The sequence below is a fragment of the Sceloporus undulatus genome, chromosome 4, assembly GCF_019175285.1.
Source record: "Sceloporus undulatus isolate JIND9_A2432 ecotype Alabama chromosome 4, SceUnd_v1.1, whole genome shotgun sequence".
NCBI lineage: Eukaryota > Metazoa > Chordata > Lepidosauria > Squamata > Phrynosomatidae > Sceloporus > Sceloporus undulatus.
In genome coordinates this window covers 58,358,909-58,379,343 of record NC_056525.1, presented here as the reverse complement: position 1 = coordinate 58,379,343, position 20,435 = coordinate 58,358,909, and the positions used below count along the sequence as shown (strand labels likewise).

Sequence of the window (20,435 nt, the reverse complement as noted above, 5' to 3'; positions counted from 1 at the left end):
CTAAAAGGTTATACCTTTAATCTTACTATTCTCTCCATCCTCTTCTTTTCTGCTGCTCCAAGATTTTCATGTTCCAGTTGCTTCGTGGGTTGTCCTATTGCCACCAGCTTAAGATCCTACACAGGGATCTGAAGCCACAAAATTTGCTTATTAATGGGAAAGGTGAACTGAAACTCGCCGACTTTGGTAAGTTAAGTATTGAAGCAGGCATAACTCCAGGGTGGCTTTGATTTGGTAAAGAATAGGAAGGGGTGCAGTTTAATTCTTTCTTTGTTCCAAAATCAAGGAAGTGTGGTCAAATATATTTGGGGGTTACCACTGCTGCCCCCCCCCAAGCTGGGATCTGCATCTTCTACCTTGAATCCCATTTTGGGAAAAGATATACATCAGACAGGCAGATAGATCGATCTTCAGTACCATTTTTATCACCCAGTAACTGACAATCAACCAGAAAGATCACTTACAGCTATGATGTGCACCACAGTCCAAAGCATCGTGATGTTATTTTTGTATGCATTTTGTTCACTTTTTCTCTAGTCAGCTAGGATCGAGAGTGACTGGCTTAAAGTCATCCAAGTCATTTTCATGGCTTAAGGGGGACTATAACATGGATCTTCCAAGTTGCAGTCCAATAATATGACCAATATATTATCTCTCTGCTTAGGATATCAGTTTAAGTAGGAACAGTTTGCAGAATGATGGATGCTATCATAGTTTGCCTAGATATAGATGTAAACCTGATATTGGCTATAACTGTGATAAAACTGTCATTGGCAAGTCCCAGATCTATATCTCTCTGACATCACTTCCACCCTCAGGTCTAGCCAGAGCCAAGTCTGTCCCTACAAAAACATTTTCCAATGAAGTGGTCACTTTGTGGTATCGGCCTCCTGATGTTCTTCTGGGATCTACAGAGTACTCCACTCCCATCGACATGTGGTGAGTTGAGCACCTACGCTTGGGTGGTACAGTAGTTCACCCCACTGATTTTATCCATCTGTTAAAAGACAACTGCAGTAGCTCGTAGTCAAATTTGTTTCCAGGAGCCAGACCAAAAAAAATCATATAGGCTGAATAACAGCTGATGCCATAGAGTAGGGATGAGAAATATGGTGGCATTCAAGATTTTGCTGGGCTGCGACTTCCATCTTCTTTGACAATTGGTCATGCTGGATGGACTGATGCGAGGTAACACATTCCCATCCTGTGATGTACAAGACAGAGGAGAATATTTGTCTTCCTGGAGGCTTCCTCTTTTTCATTTCACTGATGTGTTCTTCCGTAATGAAAAAGAGAATGACATGAGGCCATTCCTGTCTTTTGTGTTAACTTTAGATATTGTGGACCAGTAATGAGAAATCAATGTAGCTGTCCTATTTTCTCTGAAGAGTCTGAAGCAATGAGAGAAAGGCAGGATAAGAGGCCATGCAGGACCTGATTGCTTTATATACGTTTGAACCCCATTAATGTCTCATAAATACTTATTCTTTTAGGGGTGTGGGTTGCATACACTATGAAATGATCACAGGACGTCCCATGTTCCCAGGATCTACTGTGAAAGAGGAACTACATTTAATATTCAAAATGTTGGGTGAGTTCTCTCCATTCTCTATTTCTTGGTGCGGGCTGAAATAGAGGAAGTTACAGAAAACTGTAGCATTAAATATGCTAAATATGAAAACTACTGGTTTTCTTTGGCAGGTGAGGTAACATAATACAGTATATGGGGCACTTCTGAAGAAATCAACATCAGGACAACTCAGACTGACTTCACTAAATGTTTACAATTCTGCAGTTAAGTCTGCAGCCAAGATTTGGGTTGTCAAAAAAATTGGACTTTTAATGTTCTTGTAATTTTAACTTTGTGATTTTAACCTTGTTGTGATGCCACTTCGATCCACGGGGAGAGGCGGGAAGATAGAAATAAATATTATTATTATTATTATTATTATTATTATTATTTATTCTACAAGGATTTTGTGGAAGAGAAGACACAGAAAAGGGGAGTTGGTGGGGGCAAGAACATGGAGAGTTGAGTATAAGTAAAATAGTAACAGCAAGGGATGCAGAGTTTAATGGCAAGGGTGGGAGTAACCTTTGATCCTCCAGAGCTGGATGAAAAATTAGTCCCATCATGTCTTCAGAGGGTGCCAGCCACATATGCAGGTGAATAAATTCTTCCAGAATGTGGCCACATACTCCAAAAAACCCACAGAAAACTATGGTCCCATCATATATCACCTCTGGCCAGGATGAAGAGAATAGGATTTGAATAATAGTGAAAGGACCACAGGTCCCCTAATCCTGATATATAATGAAGCAGCAAGTGGGTCATGGAAGCTACATACCCTCAGTATAGTAGAGCATGCCCTACCATAACAGCTCACAGTCAGTCCATGATACCTCTGATTTAAGTACTCTGAAGCAGCAGGATTGAAGAAGTCCAGAGCAGCTGCTGCTCAGACTAGACAGCACTGGTCCAAATGAGCCAATTATATGGTAAGGCATCTTTATGTGTTCTAATATTCCAGTGCTCTGCTTTGTTTATCAGTCTTTTAAATAGCCATATAGCCAGTGTGCTTCCAAACATCTCTCTGCAATATAAAATGGAGCTTAGAAAAATACTTTTCTCAGCTTTTGTAACAACAGAAATAGAAACTTGGGTTTGAATCCAGTTGCTAATCCCAACTAGAATAGATCCATTGAATCAACTGCTGAATGATAGGTTTCCACTTGTGAAGATGGATTCAATAAATAAATCTAGTTGGACCTAGAAATTGGATTTCAGTGCTAGTGGTGCTTGATGGGTCGGTGAATTCCTATCTTTGTATGTTCCTAGCTGAGCCTGGGATTTTTAGAATTCTAAATCCCAAAGAGACTTTTGTTTCCATTTTGAACCTTGCCACAGGTTTTTCCAATAAAAATGTTTAGCCTTGGTTGATCCCTCCAATCCTTTTTCCCCTACCCATAGGCACTCCTGCAGAAGAAACCTGGCCTGGCATCACATCCAATGAGGAATTCAGAACATATAATTTTACACAGCATCGTGCCCAGCCCTTGATAAATCATGTGCCAAGGTGAGACATCAGTCCTACAAGGGAGAACAAGTTCTTTTTATAATGGGTTTTTGCTGGAGAATATGAGGAGGGGCAGCAAGCTTCAGTCCTACTGTACAGAAACAGGCAGACAAAAATAAATGATTATAACTGATATCAGTCTTTCTGGGATTGCCACTAGGTGGTGTTAGTGTTCTGAAGCTACATTTTTATGCCTGTTGTGTTGCCACTGTTCCAAGAAGGACCTCTGTTGCCTAAGTGGACAAGTATTTTCTAAATAATTAACATATATTTCTTCTAGTGGGGAAGCTCAGGAGACCTGAGATGCCCAAGTATGCTGTTCCTGTTAATATCCAGCTCCTTGCAGAATCTCACAAATAGATAAAACACATTTCTTATTTTGCAGACTGGATACAGAAGGGATCGACCTATTGATGAATCTCCTTCTGGTATGTCTAACATGAGTACCCTTAGTTGTCTGCTATCTACTTAAGAGGGAGGGCTTGGATGCCCAGTGCTAACTGGAAATATGCTTGCAAAGAACTTGTATCCAAGGGTACCCAGTCAAGTGGCATTCTACTGCTCCTTTTAGTATCCTTTCTATACCTGTTCTGATCTTGATGTTTTTATAGAGCTCTCTTAGTGCCTGCTTCTGTTCTCAAGAACAGAAGTGCCCTCCCTGCAGAATCAGACCTAAAGCCAATGCAATCCAATGCAATCCAGGGACCTGTTTACTGTTTAGTTCTGTGATTCCACTTTAACTGCTTGTGGAATCTTGGGGCTTTGTAGTTTAGGAAGTGATATTTAGATTTTATTTCTAGAGAGCTGTGGTACCTCATCAAACTACAAACCCCAGGATTCCATAAGACGTTGTCATGCAATTCAAGTAAAAGTATAATAATGTAATTGTTTAAAAGGGCCCTAGCAAACTGTTCCCACACTTTCTAGCCTGATGACCTTGGGAACCCATAAGTAGAACATGAATGCAATATCATCCCCTAGCATCTGTTGTTCAGAGGCATCATGACTTGTAGCTATTAATGTATTGTTCAGAGGTAAATGTCAAAGGAGATGATGCCAATGACAGAGACTGAAAATTTCCAGGTAATGTTGAACTCCAAACTCCCTTTAATCTTAGCAGTCAGGGTTGACAGAATTTTTTTATTCTAACAACTACTGACGGACAACAAGTTCACCACCCTTGCCAATTGGAAATTATTTTGAAATTATGTTAAGATGGACAAGATTTATTTTCCTTTCACTTTCCTTGTCCATACTCCACTGATGCACCATAAAGAGTTGACTGAGGTGGCAGGTCGAACCATCAGTTTCTCAGGTTTGCTAGTGTAAACAATAATTTTGTCAATTCATCCAAAATTATTATTATTATTATTATTATTATTATTATTATTATTATTATTATTATTATTAACCTTTATTTATGAAGCGCTGTAAATTTACACAGCGCTGTACATGCAATCTTTTTAGTTAGACGGTTCCCTGCCCTCAGGCTTACAAGCTAAAAAGACATGACACAGAAGGAGAAGGGAGTGGTGACGGGAAAGGGTAAGAGGTCCAGCAGTTCCTCTCAACCTCCGAGGCCAGGACCAAGGCAGATGGACTGAAGGGAGGGCTTGGCTTCAAAATGGAAGGTTAATCATTATCCAGGGAAAATACATACTCACAAGTAGGATAATACATATACAGTACATAGCAATACAGGAAATGGATCGATAAACAGCCAACAACAGAACATCAGATAGTAAGCGACAATGATGCGATGCCTGGGAAGGCTTCTCTGAATAGGATGGTTTTCAACTCCATTTTGAAGCTGGTTAAAGAAGTGATGGCTCTTGCTTGTGGAGGAAGAAGGTTCCAGGAGTGAGGGGCAGCAAGTGAAAAGGGGCGAATCCGGGATGGGGCAGAGGAAATCCTGGGCTGAGACAGGAACCCTTGACTACCAGAACGGAGGGCCCTGGTGGGAAGGTGAGGAGAAAGAAGGTCTGATAAGTAAGGAGGGGCCAGTCCATGGAGGGCTTTGAATGTCGACAGCAGGAGCTTATACTGAATGCGGAAAGGGAGAGGGAGCCAGTGAAGGGATGCCAACACAGGAGAGATGTGGTCAGAGTGGTGGGTGGAAGTGATAATGCGTGCAGCTGAATGCTGGACAGAGATTAAAGCACGGAGGTGAGAAAGAGGAAGCCCAGCCAGGAGGACATTACAGTAATCAAGTCGTGAGATCACTAGGGCATGGACCAGGATCTTGGCAGTAGAGGCGGAGAGATATGGTCAGATTTTGGCAATATTGTACAAAAAGAATCTACAAGCCTTGGCTGTGGTCTGGATCTGAGGGATACACGACAGAGAAGAGTCAAAGATAAAGCCAAGACTGCGGGCTTGCTGGACTGGTTGAATGGAAATGTTGTCCACAGAGACAGAAAAGGAGTGTTGAAGGTTGGGCTTAGGAGGAAAGACAAGAAGCTCCGTCTTGGACATGTTGAGCTTCAAACGCCGATGGCGCATCCACTGCGAGACAGCTGTAAGGCAAGACGAGACTTGCTGTTCAAGCCTTGGAGAAAGGTCAGGGGCAGAAAGATACAGCTGGGTGTCATCGGCATACAGATGGTAGGAAAAACCAAAAGAGCTGATGAGTTTTCCTAAGGACAGTGTGTAGAGAGAAAACAGAAGGGGACCCAGAACAGAGCCCTGGGGAACTCCAACAGATAAGGGAACAGGAGAAGAAGTCAGACCCCCTGCAACTACTGCAAAAGATCTGCCAGACAAGTAAGATCTAAACCAGTCGAGAACAGAGTCTGAGAACCCAAGGTCAGAGAGTATGTCAATTAGGAGACAGTGATCAACAGTGTCAAAGGCTGCAGACAAATCGAGAAGAATGAGAACAGAGTAAAGGCCATTAGCCTTGGCCTGTAAAAGGTCATTCGAGATCTTAGTGAGAGCTGTCTCTGTAGAATGCCTTGGGCGGAAACCAGACTGAAAGGGATCGAGAATGGAGTTGGCTTCAAGAAACTCAAGACAGCGCGAATAGACAACCCGTTCCAAAACCTTAGAAAGAAAGGGGAGAAGAGAAATCGGACGATAGCTAGACAAAGCGGAGGGGTCAAGAGAAGGTTTTTTCAGAATTGGGGAAATGAGAGCATGTTTGAAGTCCAACGGGAAGGAGCCTGTAGAGAGAGAGAGATTGAAGATATGGAGAAGCGAGGGCAGAAAGGAGGGAGCTATAGAGATTAGAAGACGAGTAGGAATAGGATCAAGAGGACAGGTAGCAGGTTTGGAAGAGTTCAGAAGTGTAGAGAGTTCATCCAAAGAGGCAGGAGGAAAGACAGAAAATTTGTTAGGCGAAGGCGATAGAAGATTAAGAGCAGAAGAAGAATCAGGAGGGACTATCTCAGAGCGAATAGTGGTAATCTTAGAGATGAAATAGTTAGCAAAGTCATTAGGAGAGAAAGATGAAGAGACAGGAGGAGAGGGAGGTTTAAGCAAAGTGTTGAAGGTGGAGAACAAACGCTGCGGGCACCTCTCATTGGCAGAGATCAATGATTTGTAATAATTCTGTTTAGCCATAGAGAGGGCGCGTGAGAAGGAAGAAAGAACAAATTTGAAATGGATAAAATCAGCCCACTCTTTGGACTTTCTCCAAAGACGTTCGGCCGCTCTAGAGCAGGACTGGAGAAACTTAATGTTGGGGGTAAGCCAGGGCTGAGGTCTAGTCTTGGAGGAAGAAGTGCGTACAGAGACAGGGGCAAAATGGTCAAGAGTTGAGGAAAGAGTGGAGTTAAATAAAGACATAGCTGAATCAGCAGAATCCCCGAGATTTAGGGAAGAGAGAGATGAATCCAGGGTCAGACCAAGATGGTTAGAGTCGACAGATTGAAGATCACGAAAAAGACGTTGAATAGTATGGCGAGGAGGAGGAGTATAAGTGAGAGCAAAGGAGATTAAATGATGGTCAGATAGTGGAAAGTCAAGTGCCAGGTAGTCAGAAATGGCACAGTTTGCAGCAAGAACTAGGTCAAGACAGTGACCAAGAGAATGAGTTGAAGAGTTGGAGTGTGGTTGGAGGCCAAAAGAAGCTAGCAGAGAGTTAAAGCGAGATGTTGTAGGGTTATTGGAATCGTCAACGTGGATATTAAAGTCACCTAGGATCAAAGTGGGGACTGAATCTGAAAGGACGAATGTCAGCCATGATTCAAAGTCAGATAGGAACTGGGTGGCAGAAACAGGAGGGCGATAGATGACTGCAACCCGGAGCTGTAGAGGAGAAAAGAGTCTAATAGGATGAAACTCAAAGGAAGAGAAATGATAGCTGGGGGGAAAAGATAGAACTTGAAACTGGCAGGAGTTAGATAGCAAGATACCAACCCCTCCTCCTCGACCCTCAGGACGGCTTGTGTGCGTGAAGGAGAGACCACCAAAAGAAAGGGCAGCGGAGGTTGCAGTATCATGGGCTGGGAGCCAGGTTTCGGTGAGAGCGAGGAGGTTAAAGGATTTAGAGAGAAAGAGGTCATGAATTGCTGTTGCTTTAGGGGCAGCAGAGCGGCAGTTCCAGAGGGAACAGAGGAAGGGAAGCAGGGAGACAGGGAGAGGCCGAATGGGGATCAGGTTAGGAGAGATGTGGCGAGCCATGGGAAGGATGGGGTTCACAGAGAAAAGAAAGAGGTGAAGCTAGCTTTACAATTAAAGGTCAACAACAACAACAATAACAATAATGACAAAAACAATAATAATATAGCCAGCTCAGGCCTTCTGGGTAGGAGTCCAATGCAAGCAGGAAGTTCTTCCAGGGAGCACAGGTTATACTTGTCCTTCTTCCTGTGGAATGTGTTTTTATTTAATACAGTACATTTATTGGCAGTTTGAGCTGGCTTACTATAGCAAAAATTAAAAGCACAACTATGAATAACTTGGCAACCATTTGAACAACTTTATACATGGAACTGCCAAAGCCTGAAGTAAGCATTCACAATTTGGTACTGTAAGACTTCATTAACCATTGATCTAACTACTTTGATACCACTATTGCTACTGTAACCTAAAAGTCAAGACACTTTTAAAAATTAGCTACCTGAAAGAAAAAAAATGTTGGAATATTGATACTTTTTATGAAACTGGTTCCTAACTAAGGGTGAGTAAAGCCTAATAGAATCTCTGGAGAGTTAGTGGAAACTTGCAATCAGCAGTTACAAAGGGACTGACCATGGAAATGTTACCTTGTGGAGTGCAACTCCCCAAATCTCCTGCAGTCCAAGCACTGACAAGGGGAAACTTTCTAGACTTTTGTTATTAGTGTCTGTTTCCTGTATCTAGCATGGATTTAAAGGACTGGGAAGAGAGGGATGCTGTTGGGAGAATGGCAAGATTCATAGGGAGAACTGCAGATACCTAAAAATTGATCACCGCTCCAGGTCTCATCAACTTAAAAAAAAAATGTAGAAGGCATATCCTGCTTCAACTTGTTTAAATTACTTTTGAAATATTTTGACTGACATCATTAGCAACCTAGAGAACTGCCTAACTTTGTTTGCTGAGAGCTACACATACTTTGAGAGGATTCTGACAACATTAATAAGGGCTGGAGAGGCGCTTGCAGAATTAACTGCCAATCACTTCTTAATCATACCCTTTGGCAGTCATATGAGATGTTCCCATATATTTGTTGAGCTGTGATGTAGCCGCAATTGTGTCTCAGAAAAAGTAAATAATAACAAAGATAGCTGTTTTGGGAGCATCCACAGTTGAGCAAAACCTTGGTTAGCGCCATCCAAAATACCTCAAAATTGTGCGAGTTTTTCATTTCTCCAGAAATCCATATCAGACTAGCTGGTCCAAACAAATTAAGAAGATAAACAGGAAAATCCATAAATTTGATCAGATATTGTGGCCTTGCCAGGATTTGTTAAACATGACCTCAAGATAGACATTGCAGACTGAATTACTAGCAGTTGTATTGGTTTTCAAATTAAATCTAGAAATTCATACTGGGACAAAGAACCACTGGCCTGTTTCCAAAGTCTGGCAACTATCTAAGGATCTCTTTTCTACCTTGGACAAAACACACATTAGTGCACTTAGTAAAAAAAAAAAAAAACTTGAATTGGAACAAAATTGTGAACATAACCAATTGGTTTTATTTACTTTGTAAAATACAGTGTTCAGATGTTCAGGGCATAATCTACCACTGCAGGAACATCATTCATCACCTTTCCTCTGACATATAGCCTGCAGCACTTGGTAGTTGTTGGTCTCTCATTCAAGTACTAACCAGAGCTAACCATGCTTAACTTCCAAGATCAGACAGGATCTGGTGCCTTCAGGACATGAGGCAGTAGGAGTGGCAAATTCAGATGCACCATCCAGTTTAGCATTGCTTCTGAGCTGTTACTGCTTCAAAGGTTAGGAAGGGAGATTACCTGCTTGTGGCATCTGAGGCAGGGTAGTCAGGCAGTGGTGCTGATTGGGAAGCCAGGCCAGCCTCCCTGGACCCATGTGCTTAATTATACTAACCTCACCACATGGACTTCGGAGGCAGAAGCTGCGTATTTAAGACATTAGGATTCATAAGAGTGGATGTATGGTCTGGATCCCTTTGTCATCACTGCCACCATCACCATCATGGGCTATTCAACAGTAAACCTGCCTGTCCACAAGTTAAGGAGTGAAGTACCAAGCTCACCTTTCCCAAGGCTACTTAAACTTGCACCTAGACTTTAATCAGGAGCTCAAAGATCTAACCTGTGGAAACATCATGACGTGTAACATAAAATTTCAGTGAGGTAGGAATTGCCAAAATGGAAATTAATACATAAACTTCATAGAAGAAGGATTTGAACAATGAACCACTAAATGCTTTGCCACATGGTGAGAAACTAACACAATGGCTCCTCTATTTTCATTCTGATCTTTGATCTTAATAAGTCTCCTAAATCAAAATCAATTGAACTCAAGAGAATTGTTGACGTTTCTGGTGGTTGGCTGCTCTCTGCTGCCAAGATTCTTTTGCTCCTGTTCTTCCTTTTTTAGGAGACATTATTTTGCTCCCTTTTGCCTCACCCATTCTGGCTAACCCAAACCTAAAACTGCAAAATATAAAGTTTCCTAAGTACAGTTGTATTTCTCGTGCTAAGTGAGAGGATGAGGTGGAAGGAAACATTTTGCTCAGGTTTGTCTTTGGAAGACAAGGAGCACTTCTCATCCCACGTCCTGTATCTGTTACTGGCTTCAAAGCTTATTCTTTCCATAATCACATAAACCATAAAAGCGTATTTGTTCTGTTTGCACTGTATGTACACATAGTGACAGCCCTAACTACACAATGATGATGACGTGTCTCCCTCAAGGAATGTAAGCTTACAATCTAATCCATATTTACCTTGGTGCAAACATACTAAATAAAGTTGGACTTACTTCCAAGTAAACAAGATTGCATTGTAAAGTAATGGGCATATTTGCATCCAATCGGGAAGAAGGCATGGCTTGTATTAACCATGATTCATTTCTTAAGCCAGTGTTTCTTAGGCTTTCTGATGCAGGAAACAAACTTTTTTTTTCTCTTAATGAGTTAGAGACCAGTACTATATTTGTGTCCATTGGCTACAGTTGTTTCTTTCTTTCCTAAAAGCTCATTGCAGACCAGCAGCTGATGACTCATGGCCTGGTTCTGGTCCATCACTTTGAGTAGCACTAGCTTAAGCCACAACTACAGACCAAACAACTAAACTGATCTTCCCCTTTCTTCCCCATTTGTATTTTCCACAGTTTCTATGACCATTTCCACAGCTGCAGGTTTGAATGTCACAACAAGGACAAGCCAACAACAAACTATATGTTCAGATTGTGACTTGTTTGGAATTTGTGGCTTTTTAACAAATCATGGCTAGTTAAAAACAGAGACAGGTTTCAGTAAACCACCTGTTTAAGACAGGTTTCAATAAACCATCCCATGCCTTGTTGTAACTGGCTAAAACAGTCAGTAGCTGTAGCCAAGAGCAACCTAGCATAGTAGGGTTGATTAAAAGAGGTAGACTTGCCCAAATGTATTTGTTTTCAGTATTTCCTTCTTTGCTACTGGATTATGTTCTGTGTCTATGCGCACAGAGGCGTGTATAACAATTAAATGTAACATTCAGTAAAACAGAGAGGCAAGTGTTTTACAGCCTGACACCTGTATTTTATAGCCTGACTCCCACATAGAAAATAACTCTATGCAGTCTGGGCAGCAAGTATAGAACACACAGGCTGCAACTACATGATAGGATTTGAAGGGTCATGGGTTTGTTGCATCAGAATAGCCGCACATGCCACACAGCATCCACCCTGAACTACACAGAAAATTAGGAGAATTGTGGTATCATAACAGGTGTCCAAAATCTAAGTAGGGAAAAGATACATGAAACCCACTACAAAACTCTCTCTCTGTTAGGATAATGCTCCTTGCTCTCTAATTATACATTAAACTAGGAGTTTGGAAAACTTTTATGCAGATGTGTCCTTAGACCAAAGCCAGCATCTGAACAGTATTTAAATCTACAATATTTACACACCCCCTACACATTTTAGTTGAATGAACATCTTCTCTTTCTTTTTGTAGTATGAAGCCAAACAACGCATTTCTGCTGAAGCAGCTTTGAGACACCCGTACTTCATGGCCCTCGGTGAACGAGTGCACCTCCTTCCTGAGAGTAAGTGACCAACTGGAGCATGACCACACAGGCCAGCTTAATTTCTCTGCCTTCTCCTCACTCGACTGACATTTTTCTCAAAACATGCAGCCAGGGTTTCCCTTTTTTGGACCACAGAAACGAGAAAAGCTTATGCACCCAAATTCTGTTTATTGTCAGCAATGGAAACACCAATGTGTGTAGATCAGGAGTGTGCAACTGCACCAATTTTCACCTCTCCCCCCCTCCCCAGCTCAAAAAAATAGCCAATAAAGTTGAGGATCTGGGGAGAGGCAAAATACCTCATCTGTGTGCAGTTTGGGTTAATTTTAATGCACAAAATATCCTGAAAATTGTGCCAGAAACTGGGGTGGGTCACAAGCTGAAGGAAAACTGCTAAGGGTTTGGGAGGCTGCAAAATTAGGGTTCTGGAGCCATCTGTAGCCCACTGACTTGACTTTACTCATGTGACCACTGTCCAGAGGAAGGTAGATTATCATCTGCATGCCTCAATTACTGGATTCAAAGAAATATCTAATTTTGGCTTTCTAGCCATGAATCCATGGCTGTTTCCATATAGGTGACTCCTATTACAATTATTCCATCTTTTCCTTCCAGATAGATTTTGGTGGTTAGGAAAAAGGCAGAAGTAGTGATGGAAAGAAACATGAGGGTTACAAATGAACCCTCTTGATCCCTACCGTCTTTATCCCTCATGAAATCCTAGGTTTGAAGCAGGGCAATTGCACAATAAAAACGTTTGCTGGAAGCATCCTGAGCCATGCAGAGAATAGCACAGGGGGAGGAGAATTTTCATTAGAAAGGAGTATGATCTGTTCAAAAACTGAATAGCAGTTGCATTTGTTGATCTTAGTAAGACCCTCTCCTGTTGCTCTCACAAACCACTTATTGATGCAAGTAAATGCCACAAGTGCCAGAAAAGGTCAAGGGGAGTTCTTCTGGATGGAGGGGGTGGTGATCTCTGTATTTCAATGTTCTTAGGATGTTTCTTTCCCCTTTTGGAGGAGATATGGATTCTAATGCTAGGAGGCAGAGAACATAGCCTTGAAAGAGAAAACTATATAAAATTGGGGGAAAGTAGAATTCAAGTAGCAGGACATGTTTAAGTTTTTGAAACAGAAGAGGAAGGAGAGATTCTTGCTGGCTGAGTGTTCATGTGAGCATCAACCCAGAGAAGTGTCATCATGCTAGTGCAACTGATCTTATGACACTTATTTGTGAATTTATCCTGGGACCTATGGGCCACACTTGGACCTTCGGTTGAAACTCAATTGAAATTACACTTCACTCTCAAGTACCTGATGTATAACGTTTCATTCATTCTTAGTCCTGCTCTCCTTCTCTCTGACTCCCTACCTCCTTTCCTCCAGCTGCCTCCATCTTTTCTCTCAAGGAAATACAGCTTCAAAAGGACCCAGGTTACAGAGGTTCAAGCTTCCACCACTCAGGTAGGTACCCTGTTTCTTTCATAGATTAGTATAATGAATAGCCTTGAAGCTATGCATTGCTTTCTAGGGCATTGTGGCATTCTAAGTCCCCCAATAGCATAGCCATGTCATGACATGATGTAGTGGTTTATTGCCATTTAGATATGGTGTCACCAGTGCTGTTCTAAAAATGAATTTGAAGTATACGCAAAAACCAGGTTTGCTGCCATCTAATTATGTTCAGAGCAAGTGTGGTGTAGTAGTTAGAGTACTGGACTAGGATCTTGATCCAGGTTCAAAACAACATTAACCCATGAAACACACTGAGTGATCTAGGACCAGCCACTGTTTATCAGACTGAATGACCTCTCAAGGTTGTTGTGAGGCTAAATTGGCAAAGAAAATACACCAATTTGAGCTCATTAGGGGAAAGGCCAAATGCAAATAGAACAAATACCAATATGTTTAAAAACAATTAAGTGCATTACAAAGCAGTCTCATGGTTGCCTGGGGCAATTACCCATTCACTGGTGGGACTGGCAGAAAAAGAAGCAAAGGTAATTCTGACATTTAGGACTTTAGCAGGCTAGTTGTTCTTCCAATGTATCCCTTTGACTTTCTCAGTTTTATTTTTAAAAATCAGCCATGCTTATTTATCCTGTCAGGCCTATCCCATGTACAACCCATGTACCACCACCAATTAAGAACATTTTGCTGCAGTGTGCACAGTTCTCAAGTACACAACAAGCCTAGTGTTGATCTACAAGCTTAGTTCAGATTCTTGAGCTCTGATCTACAAGCTCTATTCAGCTTCCTTAGTTCTGTTGGTTAAATGTCTTTTAAAAAAAAGTAATGCTCTAGTATATATTATTGGTCCCTAGTGCATGGTGCAGTACAACCTACAGCAGCTGCCTCTTGGCCAAAAACTTTAGTATAGTTACTTAGCTTATCATGCCCAAAGCCACTGTCTGTCTACCATCTGTTTTATTTAAAGGAGTACAAACCTTTTAGAGGCTGAAAAAAAGATCAACTAGTTCCCTCTCTGAGTTATCAACTAGATCCCTCCTTTCTTGTGTACAAATCAGTTTAAAGCTCATGGACTCCTGCAAATGCAAAGGAATTGCACAATTTAGCCAGGGAAAGTGAGAGGTAAACAGAATTGTTAATGAAAATTGAGAATTATTCTCTTTTGTTTGTCCTATATTACTATGGCTCCAGATTTCATTCCTCATGTTCATAAAAAACCATTGGGTTTCTTGCTTTCAAAAATGGGTATGTTAGTGAGTGATACATTAGAACTGTTGGAAGCCTTAAAAGTGAGTAATGTCATCTGATGCCAGTTGAAAGCACAGTAGATTTACTGAGCTATTGAAACATTCCAAATCCTGCTGTCTTTCAGGCTATTTATTCAGGGTAGCAGATACACTGCCAGGATCTTCAGAATTTTCATGGTTCATTAAGCCTTTTGTGATCCTTTTAACTATCTGTATAATAGACAAAATGTTAGATTTGAGCTTTGTCTTGGTTAGTTCTATCTATGCTACCATAGTATTTAAAAGACCATAGTTCCCACCTACCAACTGCTACCTAATACATTAACCTAGAATTGGCAAGATTTTAGCCATCACACAAAGGCGAACTCAGATAATTATGATTGTAAGTGTTTACATTTCCAAGAATTTTAATGGGTAATTAGGCAGTCTGAAGCACCCACTTCTTGTAGAATATACCCCTGTAAGCTCCAAACCATAAATACTTTTGATATAGATAAGAAATGATGTACTGGATAGCACCCCTTAACAATAGCACCAAGATTAATACCTTGACCATTCATCTTCCTCTTAATATGGAGAACTGTGAGAACCTCCATCTCACACCTCTATCATTATGAACAAAGATGCCCTTGCGTATCACAGTGCAAAATGTAGCTAATTACTTTGGACTGCACATCCATGTGCAGAAACTCAGGAGAAATGTTTCCAGGAAAGCCAGCTTCTTTGCTTTAACTGCTAGTAATGGTATAGGTCTTGAAAGTTACCTGCTGTTATGATAGGACCTTGGATATAACTGAATGAATGGAATACAGACTTGTCAGGAAAAATGATACACTGATTTTTCCCAGATGAGGCTGTCTTGTCTTCCTGTGCTTTGGATAACTTTCTTGTTTCATGGAAGGAATTTCTTCTTTGAAAGCTCCTTTTTTGTTTACTCCTTGAGACAACAGATTTGGACCCATAATTGTCAGACCTTTCAAAAACTTTCCTAACATTTCTTCTTTTTTACCCCCAGCTCGAGGAAAAAACCGGAGACAAAGCATATTTTAAACTCAGTTTACTTGTTCAGTGTATCATTGGGAAAATCAAAAGCACTGAAGGGGAAAGGACCATAAAGAGCCCCTGGAGTTTATCCGCACAATGATGATGGCTGGTACACACAGTACAGGATCTGCTTCCCAGTCTGAGGTCACTGTATGGCTCCTTTGCAGAATTTCACATCTTTAATGAGTTCTAAATCAGAAATGACCTGGTGCTTAGTCCAGCCTCCTTTTCTTCATATGGTAATCAGTATGGGCAAGGATCTTCATCAAGCAATCAACTACCAGAAGTGTGGTCCTGCAACATGGACATGTGCTAGCCACTGCTTTAGAAGGAAGTAAAATGGAGGCAGCAATCAAGGATTTCACTGCAAAATCAAGACTTGCTTTGCTTCTTAGATGTCCTGCCATGACAGATGTGCTGAATTCCTTTGTTTGTTTTCCCCATCATGAGATGACTCCTAGGACAACATGCAGACATGATGGGCATGATATTAACAGCAGGAAACCTCTTTGATCCACTCTTATGCTGGGTTTTCTGCCTTTGAACTGAAAAGGAAACTTTATGTTTTAATTAAGGGCCAAAAAGGCATCTGTTATATGAGTTTCCTGTGCTCTTTTTGTCAAGAATGAATCTCAGTTCTGAAGGTATAAGCATTTAGGAAAGTGGATAGAGTGGGGAGGCCTTTTGCTGGATTTTCTTGACACTCCTAATGTTTGTTTTCTAACTCATGCTGCTATACAAGGAACTCCAGGTTTAGGCTTTCTCACAGGTAGGTTTCAGACTGCAGACCATGATCTGCATCAAGTATTCATTGGATTTATACCCAGTACTTCTTAGAATCTCTTTCCAAGAATCATTCAACAAAAATCTCCCACTAAACAAATAGATGCACTTTCTCTACAAAAGATAATTCACATCCTAGTAATTCAAGAACTACAGAAACTACCTGAATGTTTATGAAATCCTGGTGAAAGGTGAAAGCTCAAGCCTTTCTTCCATCTGAAATTCCATAGTCTTGTAGTGAATTCTCCCTTTGTCTCTGGTGCAAAGATGCGACTGTCCTTTCATTTCTTCCCTATAATACTATGGAAAGACATTTCATAATATTCAGAAAATCCTGAATATGCATGCACTTACTGATTATCCCTCTCTCACTGTCTGTGTCTCTCTCACTCACACATACACAGAGTAAACCTATCCATGTTTACTCAGAAGTAAGCATCATAATGTTAATAGGGCTTACTCTCAGGTAAATGTGCCCAGGATAAAAAACCAATGACATCAATAAAAATTAAGTGAGCTCTTAGGCTTTCAGAAAAGCAAGATGTTGAAAAGTTAGATAGTTAAGTAGGTAGATAGCAAATAAAAATAATTTGTGTATTTTAATTTTTTTTATTATTCAGCCTAGTCAAGCAGTGTCTCAAACGGTCATTTTTGGAAAGTGAGATAGATATATATATAGATATATAGATATTTTAAGGAATCAGGTTTGGTCACTTTTCTTTTAGTTCTGTTTGTCTGTTTTTATTCCATTTGTCACTAACTGCCAGGCAAATGTTGAATCAGAAATTTTGGCTGCTTCAATCGGGACAGCTTCGAACATTACCAAGAAAAAGTCACTGTGCAGCTATTCCATCTTTTTCTCCTTAACAGATTTCCTGCAGTATGAAAAGGAGGGTAGAAGCAGTTGGAAAACATGGGAGAATCGCAATAGGAAGGCAATGTTGTCAGGACTCTGCAGAAAACTCCATGAATGAGGCAGGATTTCCTCTGGAAGTATAACAGAGAATTAACACATTCTTGGTTTAGATACGTTTGCTTGTCCTGATTAAATCACTCATTCTTACAGCTTCCAGAAAAAAACATGGCCTGTCAGTACCTCATGTTTGACAGCTGTTAAATGGAGAGATTTAGATGAGTGGGATTTCTACTACTGGCACAATAACCATGCAAGGTCTGTTCATAGCAGCATATGAAGTTCACTTTACTTTAGCTAGCAGATTCCAAAAGGAACACTAAATGATGTCTGTATCTGTGAACTCCAGGCCAGGCAGATTTTGAGAGCAGGGAGCTGGGGACATACTGACCTTTAAGTTTCAAAATGCATTGCCTAGATGAACAGTATTCCACTTTTTTAAAAAAAAACAGGGAACTTGGAACTAGGAAAGATTTAACCTACATATTGCAGGAATTTCCTTACTAAGGTACCAGCTCTACACATAGACAGATGGACCACATCAATCATGTATGAGCAAGCCTTTAAAATAATCTAAAAATGTGCAGTGAATTGATTGGCTAAGTCAAATCAACATGTGAAATTCAACTCCTTCTCTCCTGCTTCATTTTCGCTCATCTTGTCCCTTCACATTTCCTATTTTAGGGGGGCAATAGCAGCTACAGTTAACTTAAATTAGATGAGAAATTTTCTTTTCTCTTCAGTTTTTATACATTGAGCAATCCCATCTAGGACTAGACAAGTGGTTCTTAACTTTTTCTTGGCTCACTTTTTGAGTATCCTTTGAGGTGTCTTTGATGATCTGATGGAAGCTATGGGCCCCTTTCCCAGTAAAAGGACTTAAATTAAAACAAAATTTTCCAAGTAACAAGAAGGAAATTGAAGGGGGGGTTAAAATTTTGCACCCAGTCCATAGAGCTCCTGGTACCCATTTATGGATCCACTAGGGACCAGACAGAGGAAACTCTGCCTAGCAATCCTGTTACCTTTTGGACCCACAGACTGGATCTTTAGAAGTTCCCCACCCTGCCCATGTCTTTCCTGTCAATATTGCACAATCCCGCCTTTTATGTTTTGTGAGAAGTTTTACCCTAGCACTTTTTTTCTTTATTCCTCCTGTCTTCAGCACCATGTCACAAATGCCCATCATTTTCTCAGGTCACTACTTTTCAGTCCACTTCCTTAGTCCCATTTCTTTAGCCATCCTGTCATTGGCCAGCTTACTTGCATGCCACACAACAGAACACACATCCACCCTAGTAGTGAGCACTATGATGATTCTTCAGAGTCTTCTGTATAAACCACCATGTTTCTTTCTCTCTTTTTCCTGAAGTCTTCATGTTTCCGTCCTTTGAACTCCTCTTTCTCAGTCCCCTAACTACTTTGCCTCTGAGTCCCTTGCCACTTAGCTTTTGCTAAGGCCAAGCTTAACCTTGTTCCACAAAACTCTTCGTATCTCTGTAAACAAAATCATAATTACCACTAATAACTAGCTTTAAGTTGTCTAGTGCCTACCATTTTGGAAGAAATTAGGTCATTCCAAAATGAAGTTTTGACCTCTGAATACTCATGGGCCACTATAGGTATGCAAAAGTATTTCAGTCTGAAAATTAAAAAGAAAAAAAACCCTGATCAGCTGGATCTAATTTATTTAATTCCGGGCTGCAGAGGCATGGGATGTTAAATATATTGGTTAATAATCTGATTGGACTAGAGTTATGGGAAATGCATGCCATGAGAGTAGTAGGAAAAACTCTCCATATTCTAAATGAAGAGGTTTTAAGAGGAAGAACTACAGGGGAAAAAGCAGGCATCATTCCACCCTCTCCATTCTCCAGAAACATGGCATGCATGTCTGTATAACAACAGGTCACTCAAATTTAAAAGTTGTTGTTAGGTCCTCCAGTATGACTCTTTGGTCAACTTAGAACATATTAATCAAATCCATGAATAATCAAATCCATAAAAGTCAGAGCTAAAGATGTGGATGGTCGACTATGTAGACAAAAATATGTCATTAAGAATATACAAAAAGTTATAGTTAAAATAGAATTAAACTATCTATAGAAATACCAACATTTTAAAACATATTAATTAAAAAGGCAAAAAATAGTGCAGTACATTATAATAAAAAAAATCTCTTTCCCAAAATCTTATTGTTATATACAGTTGTCCCTTGCTATCCATGAGGGATCCGTTCCAGATCCCCCTGAAGATAGCAAAAAAGTGGGACCATAAGTCCTGTTCTTTTCAGTTGGTGTACGTGCAGCCATTGAAAAAGCTGGGTATTGCTGGCCACGGAAACTCAGATCTGAGGATGGCAAGTTCGTAGTTGGTGAGGGCGCACTATATATGTGTGTGTATGTATATATATATACACACATACACACACACTTCACCTCCCTATACAAGGACAACAAAGAGGAAACTACTCAGACCTCCTTAGGAACTGTACTTTCTAATAGATAAATAGATAAACCTAGCATAGGTTTATCACCTTTTCCAACTTAAAGCAGGGCTGTATGGCTTTTCTGAGTCAGACTATTATAATTATTTGACACAGAGCACAATTATCCCTTCTTAAAAGTGAATCCATGATGGTATTCCCATACTATATTGAAAGTCAATACCAATGAATTTGCTACTGAATAGTTACAGGTATTAACAGAGGAAAGAGTTAAGTGAATTTTAGCTGTATTTTTAATACTGGACTTCATTGGCTGTAGTAGATGCACTGACAGTATTATTTAAGAGTTAACTATTCATCTGTTTATTTAATCCTTAGAGAGAATTGTCCCCACAAGACACGGTTTCAGCAGGGCATTTAAACCTGTGCTAATGCACAGGAACTAGTTTGTTTTATGGAAATCAATACATTTAAGAGTTAGTGCCATAGCTTAAGTACCATGGTGATTTGGTGTAATAGAATTTCATTGTAGGATTAAATGCAGTGCTAATCCTTTGTTTATTTATTTAAAGCATTTTGCCCCACTGAGAAGCTTTGGAGACTGCCAAAGCATCATAATGATCATTTTTAAAAATGTAGTGCCTGTTCTCAGGCTTCTAATTTAAAAGGTATGACAGAAGAGGGAAAAGGGGTGGGGAGCAGGAAGGGAGAAAGCAAGTGCAGGCACCAGTTCTTATGCTACAGCTGGGGTGGAAAATTCAAGTAATAAGAAGATACAGTGGAGCTAGGACACTTC

General features: G+C 40.5%; 1 protein-coding gene across 2 annotated transcripts in view; it reads left to right on the top strand.

Annotated features, from left to right (window-relative positions):
• The window catches only part of CDK18 (cyclin dependent kinase 18), a 129,506-nt gene extending 110,474 nt beyond the window's left edge, over positions 1-19,032 (top strand). Inside the window, exons 9-16 of one of the 2 annotated variants that reach the window (XM_042465428.1) lie at positions 63-186; positions 819-939; positions 1,494-1,591; positions 2,972-3,077; positions 3,463-3,505; positions 11,662-11,752; positions 13,123-13,200; positions 15,469-19,032. In XM_042465428.1, coding sequence (XP_042321362.1) covers positions 63-186; positions 819-939; positions 1,494-1,591; positions 2,972-3,077; positions 3,463-3,505; positions 11,662-11,752; positions 13,123-13,200; positions 15,469-15,503 — 696 coding nt within the window. In that variant the 3' untranslated portion in view covers positions 15,504-19,032. Of the gene's footprint in view, positions 1-62; positions 187-818; positions 940-1,493; positions 1,592-2,971; positions 3,078-3,462; positions 3,506-11,661; positions 11,753-13,122; positions 13,201-15,468 lie in introns of those variants that run through there. The other variant, XR_006103711.1, reaches the window with a different exon arrangement.
• The last annotated feature ends 1,403 nt before the right edge of the window (positions 19,033-20,435 follow it).